At 42.0% G+C, this 19,514-nt stretch overlaps 1 protein-coding gene and 1 long non-coding RNA gene across 3 annotated transcripts; one reads left to right on the plus strand and one right to left on the minus strand.

Moving 5' to 3' along the window:
* Positions 1-1,458: 1,458 nt before the first annotated feature.
* LOC129111852 (heparan-sulfate 6-O-sulfotransferase 3-B-like) lies at positions 1,459-18,189 on the minus strand. The gene is made up of 2 exons (XM_054623984.1): positions 17,229-18,189; positions 1,459-2,212 (listed from the first exon to the last, which is right to left on the minus strand). Exons 1-2 carry the CDS (start codon positions 17,762-17,764, stop codon positions 1,459-1,461), a joined length of 1,290 nt encoding a protein of 429 aa, XP_054479959.1. The 5' UTR covers positions 17,765-18,189.
* On the plus strand, positions 4,454-17,223 carry LOC129111853 (uncharacterized). Of its 2 annotated transcripts, none has more exons than XR_008532349.1 (3): positions 4,454-4,575; positions 4,715-4,776; positions 17,212-17,223. It is a non-coding gene; the product is annotated as an uncharacterized LOC129111853 (long non-coding RNA). The 2 variants fall into 2 exon arrangements; XR_008532350.1 differs by lacking the exon at positions 17,212-17,223 and adding an exon at positions 15,673-15,756.
* Positions 18,190-19,514: the final 1,325 nt, after the last annotated feature.

The raw sequence follows: 19,514 nt of genomic DNA on the forward strand, positions 1-19,514 counted from the left end.
ACATATAGGGGTTTATGGTTCAGTTCAAAACTGCCTCCAATAACACAGCTCTGATAAAAAAGATGGAATTATCTTAACATTTTAAGGTGTCTGTCGCTCCTCTGTGTGCATGAACGCACAAAAGTGATATCCGGCGTCATTATCGCGGGTTTATGTAATTCTAATCTGTCTCTGTTGCACGCTGTTCAAGTAGAATGGAGACTGCAGCTGGGGATGGAGGGGCTATTTTGGTCTGTGGACTTAGCCATTTCCTTCTCTGCCTCCTGACTGACCTCCTCCTCATCCTCATTTTTAGCACATGAGGAGGAAGTCCTCATGTGCTAAAATGAAAAGTATGGGGGAAAGTGATCACCACGGCCACAGCTTTCCGGAAACAGGATACTAATGGGAATCATTACGTCTAAATGTGTCGAAACACTTTTTTTGCAAATGGAGCTGCTGTATGTTTGTTAGATTATTGAGGGGGGACGAAAAAAAAGGGTTCAGCAAGCCAATTGGTTTCTTCTATTTTCTGCGGCGCCCGAGTCATGCTCAATTGAACTTTAAATGATCAATTTGGAAAGCGAAGAGCCTGTGATCAATGCCCTAACGGTGGAAACACCAATGTTCTCTCTCTCTCTCTGTGTGATGTAAGAGCGCCGGAAACCGACCCCGACAGATCCGTCTCCCAGCTCTCCTCCTCCTCCTCCTCCACGTCAGTGTGTCTTTTTGTCCGTGTGTGGATGTGGAAGAAGTCGGTAGACAGCATGAAGATTTCAAATTTTTATGGTGAGAACATGCTGTGAAAAAGAAAAGAAAAAACAATGGAGCAAGGTAGAACACGTCCGTGTATACATGCGGACCAGAGAGAGTCCATCAAGGACAAATTTACATGACGGGATGCTGCATTTATTATAATATATATATTTTTTTTATTGAACACATTTCCTGCGAGAAATTGCCTTTCTTAATCAGTAAGAAAGAAAAAAAAAAAAAAACACACCGCAGACTATTTTGCCAAGTTTGTGCTTTGATATTCTTACGAAGCCGAACCACAGAGTCACTACGAGATTTCACTGATCAACACGGCGCTAGATCACACACATGACACAGAGGGTCCTTTCAGGGTCTTTCACCGCGTTTAAAATTGGCCTTCCTCTTGTTCTTTTTTTTGTTTGTTTTTTCAGTTCTATTAATTGTGAGCGGAATTTTAGAACCTGCTTTGAGAACATTCAAAGCCGATGAGGAAATAAATACAATTCACGACTGCAGTGCCAAAAAATATCCATAAGAAAGGAATTTTTTTTAAAGAAATACAAAACGTTGCAATGACAAATACATCCATCATATATAGTAAGACACCATTCGGCAGTCCAACAGAGAGCTATGAGGGCGGGAAGGTTTTTTGGCAGATTCACAGCAGAGGAGAGTAAAGCGCAATGAGTCAAACGGTAGTTCGTTGATGTCTTTTAGTCCTCCTCACCACCTCACCACCTGGCTGCTGTAGTCCTCTGTAGTGGCTACCTCCTCTAGCCCCTTCACCTGCTCCTCTTCCTCCCCACCTCCTCCTCCTCCTAGTCTCCACAGCTCCGCCAGATAGGTCCTATGCAGCCGCTGCCTCTGCTGCCTCTCCTGCCACCTCCTCTCGCGCTCCTCCTGGTGCTGCCTCTGGCGGTTGTGCTGGTAGCGGCTCAGGAACAGCTCCTTGGCGTATTCGTACAGCTCCACGTCGAGGGCGTTCAGGCCCTCAATGCGCCAGCGCACCTTCTCGCTGATGCCCACGCTGGCGGCGCGCGTGCTGTTGATCTGCGTGAAGGCCCGGATGAAGCGCAGGCCGAACGTCCGCTCGAATAGGTACTGCGTCTTACGCTGGAACTCCGTCAGGCCGTAGAAGGCCATGTTGCGCAGGTTGGCCTTGGCGCTGGCGAGCAGCACGCGGCCGCGCTCCAGCTCGCTCACCGACGACATGTTGTAGCAGCCCACCAGGCTGAGGTCGGCCAGCATTCGCACCTGCCGGTTGTTGGCGAGGTTGGAGGGGCAGCTCATGAAGTCCACCAGGGGCACGCCGGTCCAGTCCTCGCCGCTGTAGCAGGCGGGGAGCTCGTCCTCTGTGGGCGGGCGGCCGTCGCACATGTGGAGGGCGGTTTTCCAGGTGGCGCCACGCTGCACGTGCTTCCACTCGCTGAGGTAGCGTGACACGGGGTCGCGTAGCATTGTGATGTAGTAGAAGTTCCTGCGGAGAGAGAGAAAACAAAATCCATAAGATGAGGCGTCTAGCCAGTTCCTTTTCTGGGATAAACACTTAGCTTAGCATAAACTTTTTTTTTACCTTTGCGTAAATGATATGACTTTTAGTACAGCCAAACAGCCCCAGCATTCTGTTTTAAAACATCTTTCAAACTGAATTACAACAGCATACTGTATTAAGTTAAGATGCGCGTGCAGCGAACCATACAAAGGTTGAAGAAACCGTCTTATCGGACTCAGTGAAGAAGGAAGAAACTAGACATACATTTTCTCATATCATGCCGCAGTTTCACAACTAGATTTCAAAAAAGGTTTCGACCGCTGAATTCAAAAATGAGATCCACCATGATTCCTGTATTCTTTTTAAAGACATTATGAATGCAAATGACAGTTGTCAGGGCATAAAAAACAATTATTTGTTGATATTTGCGAATCAAGATTCAATAGTCTAACAATGGCGTAGCTGTAAAAAATGTATGTCAAATGGAATGGTTGATTTGGAGAGTGGAGAAACCCCTAGCATATATAGTGTACTGAGAGTGTGATTAGGGTTTAATGAGATGCAAACCTAGCAGGTATAGTATTTAATATCCTGCAGATGTGTAATAAATTTAGTTTTTCTCGCTCCGTCGTGCCCCTGTCTTCCACTGGTAATAAATACTTTTTTTTCATCTCCGGCACCTTTCACGTTCCTCTGATCTGCCATGAATGAAGCTTCTAAAAAAAAAAAAAAATTGCTGTAACTCAGCTTTGCAAAGAAAAAAGCAACCATTCAACCAACAAACACGGCTCTCCTTTATCTATTGAGTTCAGAGATGACCAGCATAGCAGCGAGGTAACTAAAAGAGTCAGTGCCGGGGAGAATTTCAGCCATTTACAAAGATAAAAGGTAAATTGAAAATGTTCGTCTTGTGCGCGGTGACCTCACAATGTCAGACCCCGACCCGACCGGAATAAAAAGCCGAACATTTTATTTATTTCTCTCCTGAAGGCTGCAGTTTATTTCCTGGGAGCTTCCATTCAACGGCTTAATAAAGAATTCATATGCAAGGACGTTTTACAGCAATGCCGCTCCGGAAAATTCTCTTTTAAACCCTTTTACAAGTGTGATCAGTCCCCCTTGTTCTTTATGTACGCTCCTATAACTTGTAATTTATTTTTCTAGGATTACCTGTAGGTTTTCTAGTGTATAACAGTATGGACTACTTGTGTTGACAAAAGTAATGCCAAGAGATACTCTGCCAGTAACTAAGGGGATGTATGAAAACTATTTGGGTGGGGTGAACCCTGTGTTTAATCTTATTTATTCTCTTAATAGACCATTCATTTTCATAATGAGTGCCACCAATATACGCAATAAGCAATTGCCAAGTTTACGGTCAAACAAATTGCTACGCTAACAGCAATGTCCAAAGTGCTATCTAAGCTATGAGCAATCACCGTCATCACCGTGAAATAAAAAACTGATCACGTCAGGCAATTTGCGATGCTGTGCTTGAATCCCATTATCTGTATGATGCAGAGTAAAGGAGTGATTGTATAGGAAATTGTAAAAAAGAGCTTATGTTCAATCAAATTGGTTCTGTTCTCAATTCAGACATCATTAAGGTCCTATTAGATTTTGATTTGATTATTATGATGAAATAGAGTCCGGATAGAGTCATCAATGTTTTCCTTTGCATATGGCTAAACACACGTCTATGAGCCTAAAGAAATCCATCTTTTTGTTGTTACTATTTTGATCTCTTTATTTATACAAGACATTTTTTCCTGTCATTTCCCCACATGCAATTCCCTCCCTGTCCAGCAGTTACATTACATTACATTACAGTCATTTAGCAGACAATAAAGACTTTTATCCAAAGCGACTTACAATCAGTAGTATATTACATATCATTCACCCATTCACACACTGATGACAGGCTACCATGCAAGGTGCCACCATCAGACTCTAACTAACATTCATGCAACATCCAGTCCACACCGATGGCAAGCCTTCAGGGAACAACTTGGGGTTAAGTGTCTTGCCCAAGGACACATCGACTGCCGAAGTCGGGTATCGAACCACCGACCCTCTGATTGGAGAACTACCTTGCTCTCCACTACGCCACAGCCGTCCCAGTTGTCCCCGGTGTGTTGCCACATTTTTTAACATCCACCCCACACCTGCACACCTGCTCCACATTCCCTCGTCAGCTCCACAGTGAACCTGGCATTCAGTCATTTGTTTGCTGCCATGTGTTCCAGTCTTCTGTGTGCCTGCCTGCTTTACTAATGACCCCTCACCTGCCTGTTTTGCCACTTTGGATGCTTCTGCTGACGACCTGCCTGTTGCTACACTCTCCTATAGTAAGTTTTGCTCTCACTTACCTGTTTAATCTACAAGATGTGTATCTGAGTCATTTTAGGAGGCCATTTGCAGATTGTCCTCTTTGACTTCCTCTTTATTGACCCAAGAAAAAACAAACGTTTTCAATTACATTTCTAGCAAAGGATGGATTGAAATGGAGGAAAGGATGTCCAGAAAAGCGTCGCTGATGCTTATTAAAGGTACGTCACGCAAACATGATACATTCTGTTTAAACACATTGATCGCCAACAGTTAAAAATCCTTTCACTGTAATAAAATCTGTATATTGGATGTAAAGACAGGAGCTTTCACAATAAGAGCAGCTGCGATTGTTTCAATTTTGCTAAACTGAGAAATTAGATAAACAGCCTTAAAAGGTCCACGATTTAGCACTTATTGCCAGACGGCAGATATCAATCAGCCGTGATATGTACTTAAGTGAGTGCCATAATGATATCACGGCGGAACACAGCCGCAGACAGGCACGCCACCCAGAGATAATGGCCATCCACAGTGGAGGTTAAGTGAATTACCCTGCCATCTTCGCCGGGTTGAGCGGACAGTGGTTGATGGATGGACACATACATGTGAGTGCCTCTCAAAGCGGCCCCCCTTTGTTGTACCTCCTGGAGAGCGGCTCAGTCTCTTCGTCCTCCTCCCCGTGGCTATCATCTATCTGTACAGCTAACCGCGAGACGGGCCCAGATCGATAAATGTCCACGCAGCCCCGCCTCTCCGCGTGTGCGCTTTCATCGTGACCTATTGACGAAGAGCGGCAAATGTCAAAGCTCTCCTCTTACTCGTGTCAGGGACAGAGGCAGGGTTCAGACAGTGAAGGTCAGGAGTAATTACTAGTCGGATGAGTGGCTGAAGAATTCTCGTGCAGGAAACGGGAAGTGGCATGAGAATTTGATCCATCTATTCTGATCCCAAAAATGTGTTTTCAATAGAAACATTAACCCCAAAATTTGATGTCTTTTTAAGTTCTTATGGTATTGGTTTTTTTGTTCACTTGGGGGCAGACAACTTATTATCACCTTTTTTACACTGGAGTACGCATTTCCAATATTCACCCTACTTTTAGCTCTGTTTTGGTCTCCACTCACTCTGTTGTGAAGCTATTTGGCTGCTTAATGCTCAATTAGGTTTACTTACTTGTCTATTGTGTTTGTCTGTTGAAACGAGGCTGATGAGAGTGGTGAGAATGAACCAAAACAATTAGCTGAAAGCTGCTAAAACTCCCCTAGCTGAGGGAACTGCAGTGTCAGATGATAATTACTTCCGCCCAGTAGGTAATGTTTTCGGCTTTTTTTTTTTCTTCTTTTGATGTGACATGAAACTTGTTGGAAGGGTGTATCATGGGCCAAGGATGAACCCTTTAAATTTTGCAAAATCTATTATTGATATAAAAATATGGATTACAGCAGCTTTAAATGTTCTGTTTGTTTGCATGTAAACATAGTGCTTCCCATTTGTTACCTTGACTCCAGAGGCCCGCCAAAAGTTTTTATTTCCCGCCACAGTTTCATAATGAACTGAAAATATTTTAATGCTAATAGCGTAGCAACCGGCTCAAGTTTGGCTTAAAGTTTTGAAGTGGTTTACAACTCCTGCTGTGTCGGCTTTACAGCACCTCTCGCCCAGACTTTGCCGTTTCCCTTGGGCCATGAACTTGGTGCTCGCTGGGCCTTCTTACCCTTTCGAGTAGCGACTGAGCCGCCATGTTCCCAGAATGACTGACTGTTAACCGGCGCCGCCTGTTCCAGCAGCTTTAAACATTCGGTTGCTTCTAAATTAATAAGTGTTCTTGTCAAATCCCTGCATATTCCAAGAAGAAACGGTGTTGAGACCATCTTTGCCTTCTGCCTATAACTGTTCGTTGGTCGACTAGGTTTCCCTGAGTATAAAACAAGCCCTCTCCAACATCCATCTCTCAAACATCGTCCGTCATTCGCCCCGGTTTATTCCACGCCAGTGCCTAAGCTCTTTACTAATGCACTAAATGGCTTTAAAGTCTTTCAGGCCTGAATGGGACTGAGTGGGAACACTTTCGATGTTTTCCGGATTCCCTGATCGATCGGGCCAAAGATCTATTGTTCTCGGGGAGATTTGAGTGACGCTCAAAGGCGCTGATTCTGTCACATAATGACACAATCGCCGGCAACACACCAAACCGTGTGTGCGGTCATGTGCGGCTGTCCCGAAAGGTAAAGCTAAAATCAGCTCGTCACATTCTGCCACCGATCAATCCGATGCCTCGTCCATGACCTTCTCACTGCCTGTCACCTTTCTCCATATGGCAAAACCTGCAAACACTATTGATCGGGGCCTCTCTCCATCTCGCTCCCCAATTCTCTCTCTCTCTCTCTCTCTCTCTCTCTCTCTCTCTTTAAATCACCATCAAAAAGCTACAGAGGAAACTCGCAGCAAACGATCGATATCCGCCTTGTTAATTCACTCCCCACCATCAAGGACACAGTCAGGCTCATGATAAAAGCCTTGATGGAAACTATTTATGCTGCTGAAGAGGCCGCCCATACAATGAGTATCTGGATCGACAGCAATCTTATTTATTAGATCTTTTTTTTCGAATTGTAAATACATCATGTTGCTTTTAGTCGAGGCGTGTCTGAAGAATGGCTTCGCTGCCCCGGCTCCACCTCTCACTGTTCCAATGAGCGCCGTCAATGATGTATCACTCTGGATGTTGTTTATATCAGCCCAGTCGGGAGGAGAAGGCCGTTTGAAAACAAGTACAGGACTGCACGTGGACTCCACACTGGACTCAGGGTGTTGATAACTCTCACAGACGGAGCGTGGAGGTGTTTCTGGGCCCACAAGGGATGCCTTAATCATTGCGTTCACAATTTAATTACTATCTGAAAAAAATAACAGCTTCATGCCCATTTCTCACGTTGAACATAAGATGGTAAAAGACATAAACAGCCCTAAGAACATTGTGAAAATATCCTACATGTAATGTAATTTTAAAGATTTTTTTTTCATAGAAATATAAAATGTGTATATATGAGATAAGTAAATATCTTTAAAGCTGCTCCATACAATATTCTTGTATTACCAATGGATCACATGACTATTTGTAATGTAGAAGGGGTCGTTCACTGTGATGAACTTACCCAACTCTACAGTTCACCTCCATCTCTACTGAGCGTTTTAGCCTCTTTCAGCAGATTTTTCTGTTTTACAGCCCGCAGCTTTAATGTTTTGGTTCACTCTCACAGCTCTCATAGTGTCGTTTCCAGCTGTAGTTGCAAAAATGCCCATACAGCACCATACAGTAGACAAAGTAAGTAAGTTAGTTAGTCTGGGGAAGTTGTTTCGCATAATGCATTTAAATATTGTCCATGTATAGCCTTGAAATTTTGATTTTCAAGGTGGTATTTTTATTTTCATTTTAATACGTTCATAGAACGCCCCTAAAATATGTGAAATATAAGTAGATTTTTGCTCAAATAACACCTACATATATGGAAAATTATAATGCAATTATGGAATTACATTTTCATGTAGTTTAGATTACATTAATAAAGTCACCTATGGGCTTCCATAAATGTTCCATATGCCCTGTTGTAGCAGATAAACTGAGTTTTTGACTGTTAAACCATTAATTAAAAAAATCTAAGAAAGGTTTTTTTCCAAACTTTTTTTAATTTTTTTGCTTGTTACATTTTTTAAAAAACTATTTGGCCTTCGACATAAAAAAAACATCCTTTTACACCAAAATAATCCCTAAAATGTTATCAAATATCTTCATAGAATGGTCCTGCTTACAGTAGCGTGTTGAATAAGCCTCTGAACAGGGAGAACATTCAGCCCTTGGAACAGGAAGGATTTTGTGGAAAAGCAGATAAAATATTAGCCTGCTTCGATTTTTCAGCAAGGCCAACTTGACTGTTGGGGAATGGGTAATTACAGAGGAGCAGCAGTGACAAATGGGAAGAGCTATAAAACACAGCAGAGGGGCTCGAAATCCCTCCCAAAAAAGTAAATGAGGCTGACTGTTAGATGGATGAAAGAGGGATGTCAGAGGGTACAGATTCAGGAACAGCAGGTCTGCATGTTAAAGGGGACATTATCAAGAGGGAAGCTGAATCTCATCACATCAGTCTCCAGAACAAGAGGTCAAGCGGGATCCATTTTCACTCATCTGATTCTCTCTCTTGTTCTAATTTAATCTTTGTGCGCCAATTACGGGCCAAATGAGTGCGGTCCCCATCTGTGACGCAGCGGGATCACTGCCAGAACAAGCGCATGCACACAAAAAAACTACCAACGCTGTCCTTCAGCTCGAAAATGATCCGTCGATAGCACACGTTCCCCCTCGACAACACAACCCCCTTATGGGGAGTATCGGCGGGTAAAATCACCTGATAGATAGATAAATCAGCGCAGAGCGTGAGGAGAGAGGCGATGAGCAAGGAGACTGTGATCTTCATCGGTTGTGGATATGAGATGCTATTTTGGGCGATAAAGGAGAATAGAAAAAAAAGAAAAAGCCCCAGGGAGGCTGATGCTGAGACGAGGGAACCGAGCGTGGTTCCGGAAACGGGAGGTGTCCGGGCAAGCGATGGTGTGAAGATGTGGTTTCGCTGAAAACTAGGCGATAGACTCTGGGAGGGGCTGCTGCCAACATACATTTTAAATTAAACCATGCAGAGTATTCAATACAAAATCATCTTTGCACTGAAACTCTTCTTCTAGGGAACAGAATGCTCTGTTTTCCTTCAACTTATTTTTAATGTAGTTCCCATAGGTTATGCGTAGTGTTTCGTCCACGCACACAACGACCAGCCGCGCGCAGCTTCAATAGCTTTAGCGTCTTAACCTTACCATGACCTCTTAATCTTTGCAGCTTTGCGAGGTGTCAGTGAGTCCTCTCGGTCCATGTAGATATGGAAAAGGATGAATGGGAGACGGTGCTCCGCAAAGGTCACATCTACCCACACAAACTGCTGAGGGATCTCTGAAAGGCAAACCAATTTCTTCCTGCAGCATTTCGGCATTGAGTCTTTTTGAAAGTCGAGGGCGATTTACGGCTTGTGTCCTTCCTGTTATAATCGCTCTGTAAATTAAAGGTACATTATGCTACATCCCGCTTACCTAGATAACAACAAGAGCGATAAAGACTTTGTTGAATCTGATGCAGTTCCCATGCAATTGAACAGTTTCATTCCATGAGGACTTACAAAAATTCTGACGGCACCAACGAAGTAGCTTGACGGAGGGCACATAATGATCTGTCTAGCAGAGGCCTCTAACCTCTGGTGGTTTTTTTTCTTTCTCTTTTAAAAAACGCGCTGTTTTTGTGAAAAGAAATCTCCAATCCAGTCGACAGGTTTCCATATAAATCTGGACTTCTGGATTAATCCCCCCTCCCTTCCTCCTCCCTCCGTATAATAAAACCTGTCTTCGACTGCCCTTAATCCCCCTAAGGAGTGTGGAGATTACCAAATCCTCTGAATTTCTCACAAGAATACAACACGCCATCGAGGGAGTGCTGTAATGGATTTGTTTAAACAGAAACTACACACGAGTAACTTGATCCTATATTCCACTATACAATCAATTTTTAAAAATCAAGCTCTGATTAAAAGAATTTTACGATATTTTTTTCTCATTATTAGATATTTTTATTTGAATATTCTTTTTTAATTAAATTAAAATTACAAATTATGAGATAGTATGCCTATCTGATGATCTGTTTGAAACAAATGTCATTATTTGAACGTATTTGAACGTAAGTCATAATTATAGGAGGGTTTTCTCTCAAAGTCATTATGATGATTTAGCATAAGTTGGCAAGGATATTTTGACAGCAATCAATGGTCGAAATGAAAAACAAAAAGGAAAAGAAGCCCTGGGTGATGATAACCTGATGCACCTTAGTTTAAATACCCAAAGAGAACACTATGTTAAACTATATAATTGTATATAGTATCAAGGTAAAAATATAATTGTCGTCAAATAAAAATAAAAAAAAGCTGTCTTCCATATGCTGTCACTGTCCAATTAGCTAAAGTGCCACTGGGTATTTAAACTAAAACTAATGCATTGGCTAATGGGTTATTAAGCTTGTGATGTTTTCACTTAAAACATCACAAGCTAATATTGGCTACAGTGTTGCATGCTGCCAACTACAAAATGTTTTTGCGTAGGAACCCTGTGGTATTATCAGCTCATTATTCTATTCAAACTCATGAACCTACATGTCTTGGCAGTTTGAAAGTGAATAGCTCTCAATTTAGGGGTATAATAAGCTTTATCTTTAGATTCGAATCCAGTAATACTGTAAATCTACAGATAAAGCTAATAAATCTAAAGACAAACCAATTTCAAAGGGTCGATACAACCCATGGGTTGGAACCACTTTGGTACCAACATCAGTAATTGTCTCCCTTCCACAGGGAGTTCAGAGGTCATTCTTGCTCTGTTGGACCTAATTACTAATATAAAAACTATTCTGCTGTGAGACAAGTGATCAAGGTCACGTTGCCCATGATATTGGCGCAGACTGTAACATAAATCAAAATATGCCAAGTCATGCAAGAGGTGATATTCTTAACCCTACCAGACGTCATCGACAGGCTGGCGAAGACGATGTGCTGAGTCATGAGTGTGAATAGACATACTGTAACACACCCGAATGAGCTCACCTAACGTCTATACCTCGTTAGCAGACATTAGACGTCATTGCCTTGGCCTCCTCCACAGTGTTCTGTAAGGATAGGAAGCGTTGACGAAAACTACAACTAAATGGTACCTGAAGAGACTTTTATGCTTTATCGGCCCACATCACAGCTCCCAAAAGACCTGTACATTCACCCTTTGCCAAAAATAAAACTCTGGTGTCAGGTACTGTACATATACCTTTACACCCACAAGAAGTGACGAATCAGAGCTTCAGGGAAAAGCAAACGGTCTGCTTAAATATATAGAATCCAACTCGCCGGTATTAGAACTTCTGCCACTTTTTTGTTGCCTCAAAGTGAAATGAGGCAACTTTAAGACAACAAGCAACTTTTATTGGATAGTGCTTAATGCTGCCGTAGCACACAGGAAGCATAAAGTTTGCAAGCTGTATTCTCTGTCATACAATATTCATCAGAAATGTTCATCTTAAGTTTGCTAACACTAGCTAACATTTGGTGTCATGACATTGCTCCGATGGCCCTTTATTGCATAATGCCAATAGGCCCATTGTTCCAAAGGCTCACCTCTCCAAAAATACACAAACACCCTCTAACCCTAACCCCAACCCTGATGGAGTCATTCTTTATAATAATTTACCATGTGCTTCTGTTTGTTGCATGAAGAGTATGTTTGTTTTTTTGGGGGAGGGGTGGGCCTTGGCAGTTTGTTTTCGGGATAACAGTTTTTTACACTTTTTTTTTTACTTCTGGGTTATGGGAATAATGGCTTACATTTAACCCCCATACCAGACCAAGTAAAGCTGTAGCAGCAAAACCTCTGAGCGATTTAAATTGAGCAAAGGGTGTGTTTTTACTGCCTGTGAATGCAACTATTCCTTAGGAAGAGATTTTTTTTTGCTATTTCATCTTTAAGAGGTTCCATAGTTTCACTTTTTAAAGGCAACGCAGATCCACCGGGAGCAGTTTGTGTGACTTCCAGCAACTGAAGGTCACTATTTTTTTGTCAATCAGCGTTCTTGTCATGCGAAGTTTTTATAACACTGCGTGGCTGTCAGCAGCTTGAATCAACTTGACTTGTAAGCCTCGAGACTGACACTGTGTTCAAAAGCAACGTTGCCAGTGAAAGGGCAGTATTATTACGCCTAAAGGGTTTTAAGGAATACTCTCCGCTTCAAGCTGAGCACATTTCCTCAGAAATATACACCCCTCTCTGAAATCTCTGCGCATAGCTCTCTCTGGTCGAGGATTTAAACTGACTCACTGCGACTGCAAAGGGAGATTAATGTCAAAAACTTGAAAACCGGATGTTTTTCCCAAGTATTTCTGTGAAACATGGTTTAGCAGGAGGAAACAGAAGATCTTAAAAACTGCATTAAGATAAAATCATCTCTCTCACCATCCCTGTTTGAGTACAAAACCTTGTCAACTTCCTGCATATTTGAATGCCTTCAGTGTCATTATCACCAGTAATAGAGTGCCATTACCAAAAGAAAAGCTAAAACCACCTTAACTGTGAACTAATTAGACGGCTTATCTGTGTGCCAGCCGGTTGGCATTCTTTGCTCTAATCTGAAATAATGAGGTCAGTAATAAGGTTACACTCTCTGACCGGTCTGCTTGAGGACGGCGGCCGTGGACCAACAGGGAAGCCGGGCAATTGAAGCAGGTCTGACGTCTGGCCCGCACGGCAATTTTGTAGCTCGCTGCGTCGTGAATGCCACAACTCGATGTCGCAAGTAAAGCCCTGCAGGAGCCCCTGACCAGTGGTGTTGTTACCAAAGAACCAGTCAAACCGACCGCGTGTTACTCGCTGAAGTTTGCATATTAGGAGGGAAATTGCCAAACAGAGGGAGGCCGGACGGATAGATGTTGTTACATAAGAAGTAAATGTATAAAGGAAGGAAGGAAGAAAGGAGCCAAGAAGGAAAAAAAACCTGACGGGAGGCGAAATTACAAATCTCATTATGGTCCTCCTTATAAATGTGCAAGTGCTCAATTCATCTAATTGCTCTGATTTGACAAGGTTGTGTTACAACCATGACGCTATTTCCCATAAAGCATCGCTAGTTGAGCTTTAACAAAACTGGAGCCGGTTGCCATGCCAACCTGTTTGGTAACCAAGGAGCTGATTAGTGATTAATCTCTCGTTTTTTTCGGTCTTTAGTCTTATGCATTTGAAGAAACTTTTCATGTGAACAACCCACAAGCACAGCAACGATATGTATAAAAAATATATATATCATGAGGAATGTGAAACATTTGCTTGGTATCTTTTCTTATGTACAGTAATGTGTGTTCTGTACTTTCAGTTTACACTTTAGAAAATGTAGTCACACTTTCTCTCATTTCATTGCTTAGTTTGGCCAGTGGTTCCCAACATAGGGGTGGAGCCCCCTCCAGAGGGTCACAAAAATAATTTTGGCCAGTCTTGATAAAATAAATGTGGTTGCAAAGAAGAAAACCCAAAGTTCCTATTATAATAAATATATTTCGACTTATTGGTTAGAGGCAGGCTGTTTACTGAAAAAACATTATATTACTTATTATAATGGTTAATGCACCTCTTTATGCCTCCATTTAAATTATCAATTTAGCTACTTTGGTTACCACCAACAACTCCCAAAGATCTTCCATCTGAGTGGAACATTCGAAATTCTAAAACCAGTCAAAATTTGCAGAAAGGTCCGCACTTAAGCTTCTCTGAAGAGACAAAAACAAAACAGATCTTCATTAATCAAACCTGAATTTAATACATGAAACAAACGGATGTCGTATTCCCGTCACGTTCTCCGCATTGTTTCCCAAAGTTTGAGGTTGGGCTTTTATATTTAAGCCATTTAGTTGCGTCGTCGTCTTCTACCATGGTTTTAACGGCACCCAATTGGTGAATCAGCACCACAAACGATTTTATCTTGATGCGAAAAATGTCTAATATTCAAATAACAAAAGTGGGGGGGAAAAGTGCATTCATTTGCATTCTGTGTACAGTGAAGTAGGAGAAAATGGAAGCAAAATGAGATTAATAAGACGTCTCTGCAAACCACATCACACCCTGCAGGATGTTGCCTTGAGATAGGTGTGGGCGTCATCCATTCCCCTGATGTTTGATCCCTGACTGTCTGCGTTCCCATCGCTATATATGACTCGTATAAGACAAGAGTCATCCTTCAAAGCATGCCATTACTGATTTGGATTGTGTTCTGCAATCCGACTAGGAAAGAATGTTTGGAGTGCTTTTATAAAAGTACATGAGCCTGGAGAGCCAAATGATTATCTGGACTTATGGTACCAAGTACAGTAGAAAGAAATGGGGATTATATTTGTTTATATAATGTAAAAACAACTAATCTATCTTAACTTTTATAAGAAAAGGCTAAAATACACACAAATCTACCAAAGCAGACTGATCTTACAGAATGGATCAGAGGCATTAAATGTCGCATTAAGCTGAGCAGTAACATGCCTCGGCACAAACTCATCCGGTCCATCACAGTCCACCAACTGAGGGGCTTCAAAAAACTTGTTATGAAACCTGGTGGCAACACAGAATAAGATCTGCATTGTCCCCGTTCAGCCGTTTGACTCTGAAATGACAGGAGGGCTCCACTTAATTCCACCGTCTTATTATTTCCTGGCCGATCCGACGTGCTCCCTGATATTTTTATACGTCTTTAGTTCGCCGGCGTTGACTGGCGAATCAAGCAGGCATTGCTGCTGGGAAATGAGAAGTTAATGTGACAGATTTGTTGCTGCTGAATGAGTCGTGACTCAGAACATAATTCACGGGTATAGAGTGAGTTATGACTCATGGTGTGTTTGGCTCAAATTTGATACCTTCCTCTCGATATATATATATATATCTGCATCTGGTCATATGTGACAAATGTGCACACAAGACTTTACTGTAAGAACTAAGGAATTTAAAGTGAAAGTAAAGGAACAAGTAACTTAAACTAATTTTGTTAACTTGTAAAAAGTAAAGTGATCAAATAAATTAAAAAAATATGCACGTTCCAACATCTTAATCAGTGCCACTGAACGCAGCAGATACTAAATTTGTTCTTTCAGAGACCGGACGATGAATCCCCAAAAGCTCCCCGGGAGTCGCGTTGACCTCTGACCCCTCTGTGGAAGAACCAGGCAACCAGGAAACCACACACAAAAAAAATATATCAGACCCCGCCAAAGTTCATTCACGGCTCATTAGCTCCAGGTGGAAACATGACCCTCTATTAAACACTTCCCCTAACCAGTATGATCAACACTTGACAACGGGGGGGAATTTGCTGAGTAACCCAGATTCGGTCTCATCTTTAGAGATCGAAGCCAACTCATGTCTGCAATCAGCCCCCTTTAAGTGTCGATGTTAATGCGTTCTGATTTTTCATTATATTGAGCTGACAAGTGTTGTTGCCTCTCTTGTAGTGATGATTTGGCTCCGAGGCGCCCCGTCAACACTATTTAAAAAGGTAGGATGGCTGCCACGGAGGACTGTTAGTGGATTGGAAGGATTCTTGAAGACCCCCCCCCCCATATGTTAACCCTAACATATGGAGATTTGCTCTCTGAGGCCAACTGCATGGCAAATTGGCTTCAACACGCAGGCGGCACACCTCAGAGGACCCTGTCCTTCTTAAGTGCTTTACTCGCTTAAGCTTCGGTGAGGTTCTGTAATTACAGGACATTGACACAGACCTTCAGTAGGAGGAGGGGGGAGAGGCGGCCTGCCGGTGTGTTAACGCACCGTGTGGCGTGCGTGGATGTTAACGGCTCTGACACCACCCATTGCATTCCAATAAGAACACACACAAGCGGACAAAAAGCAGTGGAGAAATCAGTTAACAGACCAACGCATAGTGTTAAAAAAAAATCCAGTTACCTTTGACTTAGCGCCTCTAGGTGAGCAAAAGAAGCTTAACAGCTCACTCTAATCTACGGACAGGACTCCTCTCGTGTTTGTCCCATAAATGACTAACAAATCCATTAGGGAAATTGTCGTCCATTCATTTTCTGCTAATTGACTAGTCAATTAATCGACTGATCATTTAAATGACACTCCTTGAGAGTCTGTGTTAGTGCACAGTCATAACTTATTTAAACTTATGAGTCTTCTGTGACTGAATAATATATAATATGATCAGTAGTTTTGTACTCGCTTGTTAATTTGCCTCATTTTTAATTGAGTTGCTCAATGACCAACTGAGGGAGTGAGTGAATGAATCCATATTAAAAACACCAGTCGAGAGTAAACCAGTGGATGAGTGAGTAGAAATGCACGAGTGAAAGGGTGAGTGATTGTGTAGGAGTAAGTAAATGAATGAGTGAGTAAGAAAGGGAGGTGATACGTGTGTGAAGGAGTGAGTGAGTGAATGAATGAGAGTAAGTAAATTAATGAATGAGTGAGTGAGTAAGTAAATGAGTGAGTGAGTAAGTAAATGAATGAGTGAGTAAGTAAATGAATGAGTGAGTAAGTAAGGGAGGTGATACGTGTGTGAAGGAGTGAGTGAGTGAATGAGAGTAAGTAAATGAATGAATGAGTGAGTGAGTAAGTAAGTGAGTAAGTAAATGAATAAGTGAGTAAGTAAGGGAGGTGATACGTGTGTGAAGGAGTGAGTGAGTGAATGAGAGTAAGTAAATGAATGAGTAAGTAAATGAATGAGTGAGTGAGTAAGGGAGGTGATACGTGTGTGAAGGAGTGAGTGAGTGAGTGATTGGATGAGAGTAAATAAATGAGTGAGTGAATAAATGTTTGTGAGTGAATGATTGAATAAGTGTGAGTGAGTGAGTGACCTAATATTGGAAAAATGATCTGTAAGCAAACCAGAAAATCAATCGAGTGAATGAGTGAGTGATCGATTGATCAACTAGTGTGAGTGAATGAATGAATGAGTTGAGCTTCAATACATTTTATTGATTATGAATGAGTGAGTGGCCGTCCACTGATGGACCACACCTGTCCCGCAGGTCGCCCCCCCCTTCACCTTTTGCTCCTCTGGACGCTCTTCTTGTCCCTCTTGTTCATCACCACGGGCACACAGCTCGTGAGCTCGGTCCAGTCCGCGTGCAGCCCGCAGCTCCAGCCCGTGGAGAACCGGGAGAAGAGCCAGGACTCTGCTCTACCTGGCCGGTGGCAGGTGCACTTCCTCTGGCCGGGCATGCAGTCGCAGGGCTGCTCCAGCTGGATGTTCTTCACCAGGTGCCGCCCGAAGGTGGTGCCTCCTGTCTTCTGGATGTGGAGGAACACCATCACGTCGTCCCCTCGGATGTTGAAGTCCACATGCCGGTCCAGGTCCCGCTCTGTGAAGTTGAACTTGGAGGTGATCTTGGAGGGCAGGTCCTCATCCTGCTCCGTGTAAACCAGCTCGAACCCGGAGGAGTACCGCTGGAAGAGCCCCTTATCTGCGCTTCTGAAGTAGCAGGTGTTGCTGTCCGCCGGGCACACGTACTGGTAGCCGATCATGAGGAAGAGCACGGCCGCGATGGGGATGAAGATGAGCCTGTTGAACTTCTCCTCCATGGTGGAACAATGCGTAAAAATCACGCCGGTACCGGGACGCAGTGCTCCCGTTCCTCCCGTCTCATCCTGCAGAACTTTTAAAAAAAACACGTGTCTGCTTCAAAACAGCTGGAGTTTAAGCCATGCGCACGAGCATTTCCCCAAAATCACACCTTTTCCCCGAGACGTCAGCGCAGAGAAGACTGCTGATCCGCGTCTGAGCCAGGAGAGCAGCGCGTCAGGATGGAGCAAATGCACCCGACGGCTTCCGGTCAAGGCTTTCAGAATAAAACCTGTGCGATAAAATAAGATAAGATAAGATTAAGATAAGATAATCCTTTATTAGTCCCACAGCGGGGACATCTACAGGATTACAGCAGCATAGAGGATAGTGCAAACAAGAGACATAGTAAATAAAAAAAACCAAGATCAGAATAAGTATTATAAATAAGCAAATGAGCAATAAAAAAAAACAGTAAAGAATCCACAGTAACTGAGTATTGTTTAATGTTTGATATCTTACTTTCAAATTCAGTCAGAGTCAAGTATATTCTTCAATACAGTATACTCAATGGCGCTATTTTTTTACAAGTCACACAGGTCTGTGATCCAATAAAGCTGGCATTCACATGAAATGAATATGCCTTATAGGATAAGATAAAATAAGATAAAATAATCCTTTATTAGTCCCGCAGCGGGGACATCTACAGGATTACAGCAGCAGAGAGGATAGTGCAAACAAGAGACATAGTAAATAAAAAAACCAAGATCAGAATAAGTATTATAAATGAGCAATAAAAAAAACAGTAAAGAATCCACAGTAACTTAAGTAACTGAGTATTGTTTAATGTTTGATATCTTACTTTCAAATTCAGTCAGAGTCAAGTATATTCTTCAATACAGTATACTCAATGGTGTTATTTTTTTTATAAGTCACACAGGTCTGTGATCCAATAAAGCTGGCATTCACATGAAATGAATATGCCTTATAGGATAAGATAAGATAAGATAAAATAATCCTTTATTAGTCCCGCAGCGGGGACATTTACAGGATTACAGCAGCAGAGAGGATAGTGCAAACAAGAGACATAGTAAATAAAAAAACCAAGATCAGAATAAGTATTATAAATGAGCAATAAAAAAAACAGTAAAGAATCCACAGTAACTTAAGTAACTGAGTATTGTTTAATGTTTGATATCTTACTTTCAAATTCAGTCAGAGTCAAGTATATTCTTCAATACAGTATACTCAATGGTGTTATTTTTTTTATAAGTCACACAGGTCTGTGATCCAATAAAGCTGGCATTCACATGAAATGAATATGCCTTATAGGATAAGATAAGATAAGATAAAATAATCCTTTATTAGTCCCGCAGCGGGGACATTTACAGGATTACAGCAGCAGAGAGGATAGTGCAAACAAGAGACATAGTAAATAAAAAGAAGATCAAAATAAGTATTATAAATAAGCAAATGAGCAATAAAAAATAGTAATACAGTTAAATAAGTAAAAGAAAAGTAACAGAAATAACACAAATTTAAAGGAAACGGCTCAGTGGTGAGCAGAAGCTGCTGTAACTCTGCTGTTAATTGGATTAGGGAGATGTCTAATTAGACAAGCTTTATTCAAGTAAATTCAGTCCATAATTCCATATGTGTTCCTTCATAGTTTGGATGTCTTCAATATTAATCTACAATGTAGAAAAAATAAATAAAATAAAGAAAGAAAGAAAAAACATTGAATGAGAAGGTGTGTCCAAACTTTTGACT

The sequence above is a fragment of the Anoplopoma fimbria genome, chromosome 22, assembly GCF_027596085.1.
Source record: "Anoplopoma fimbria isolate UVic2021 breed Golden Eagle Sablefish chromosome 22, Afim_UVic_2022, whole genome shotgun sequence".
Taxonomy (NCBI): Eukaryota; Metazoa; Chordata; class Actinopteri; order Perciformes; family Anoplopomatidae; genus Anoplopoma; species Anoplopoma fimbria.

Coding starts and splice junctions, on each gene's coding strand:
- LOC129111852 (XM_054623984.1), bottom strand. CDS start 17,764: ATGGAGGAGAAGTTCAACAGGCTCATCTTCATCCCCATCGCGGCCGTG. Junction 2,213..17,228: donor AGCGTCCAGAGGAGCAAAAG/GTGAAGGGGGGG, acceptor CTCTCTCCGCAG/GAACTTCTACTACATCACAA.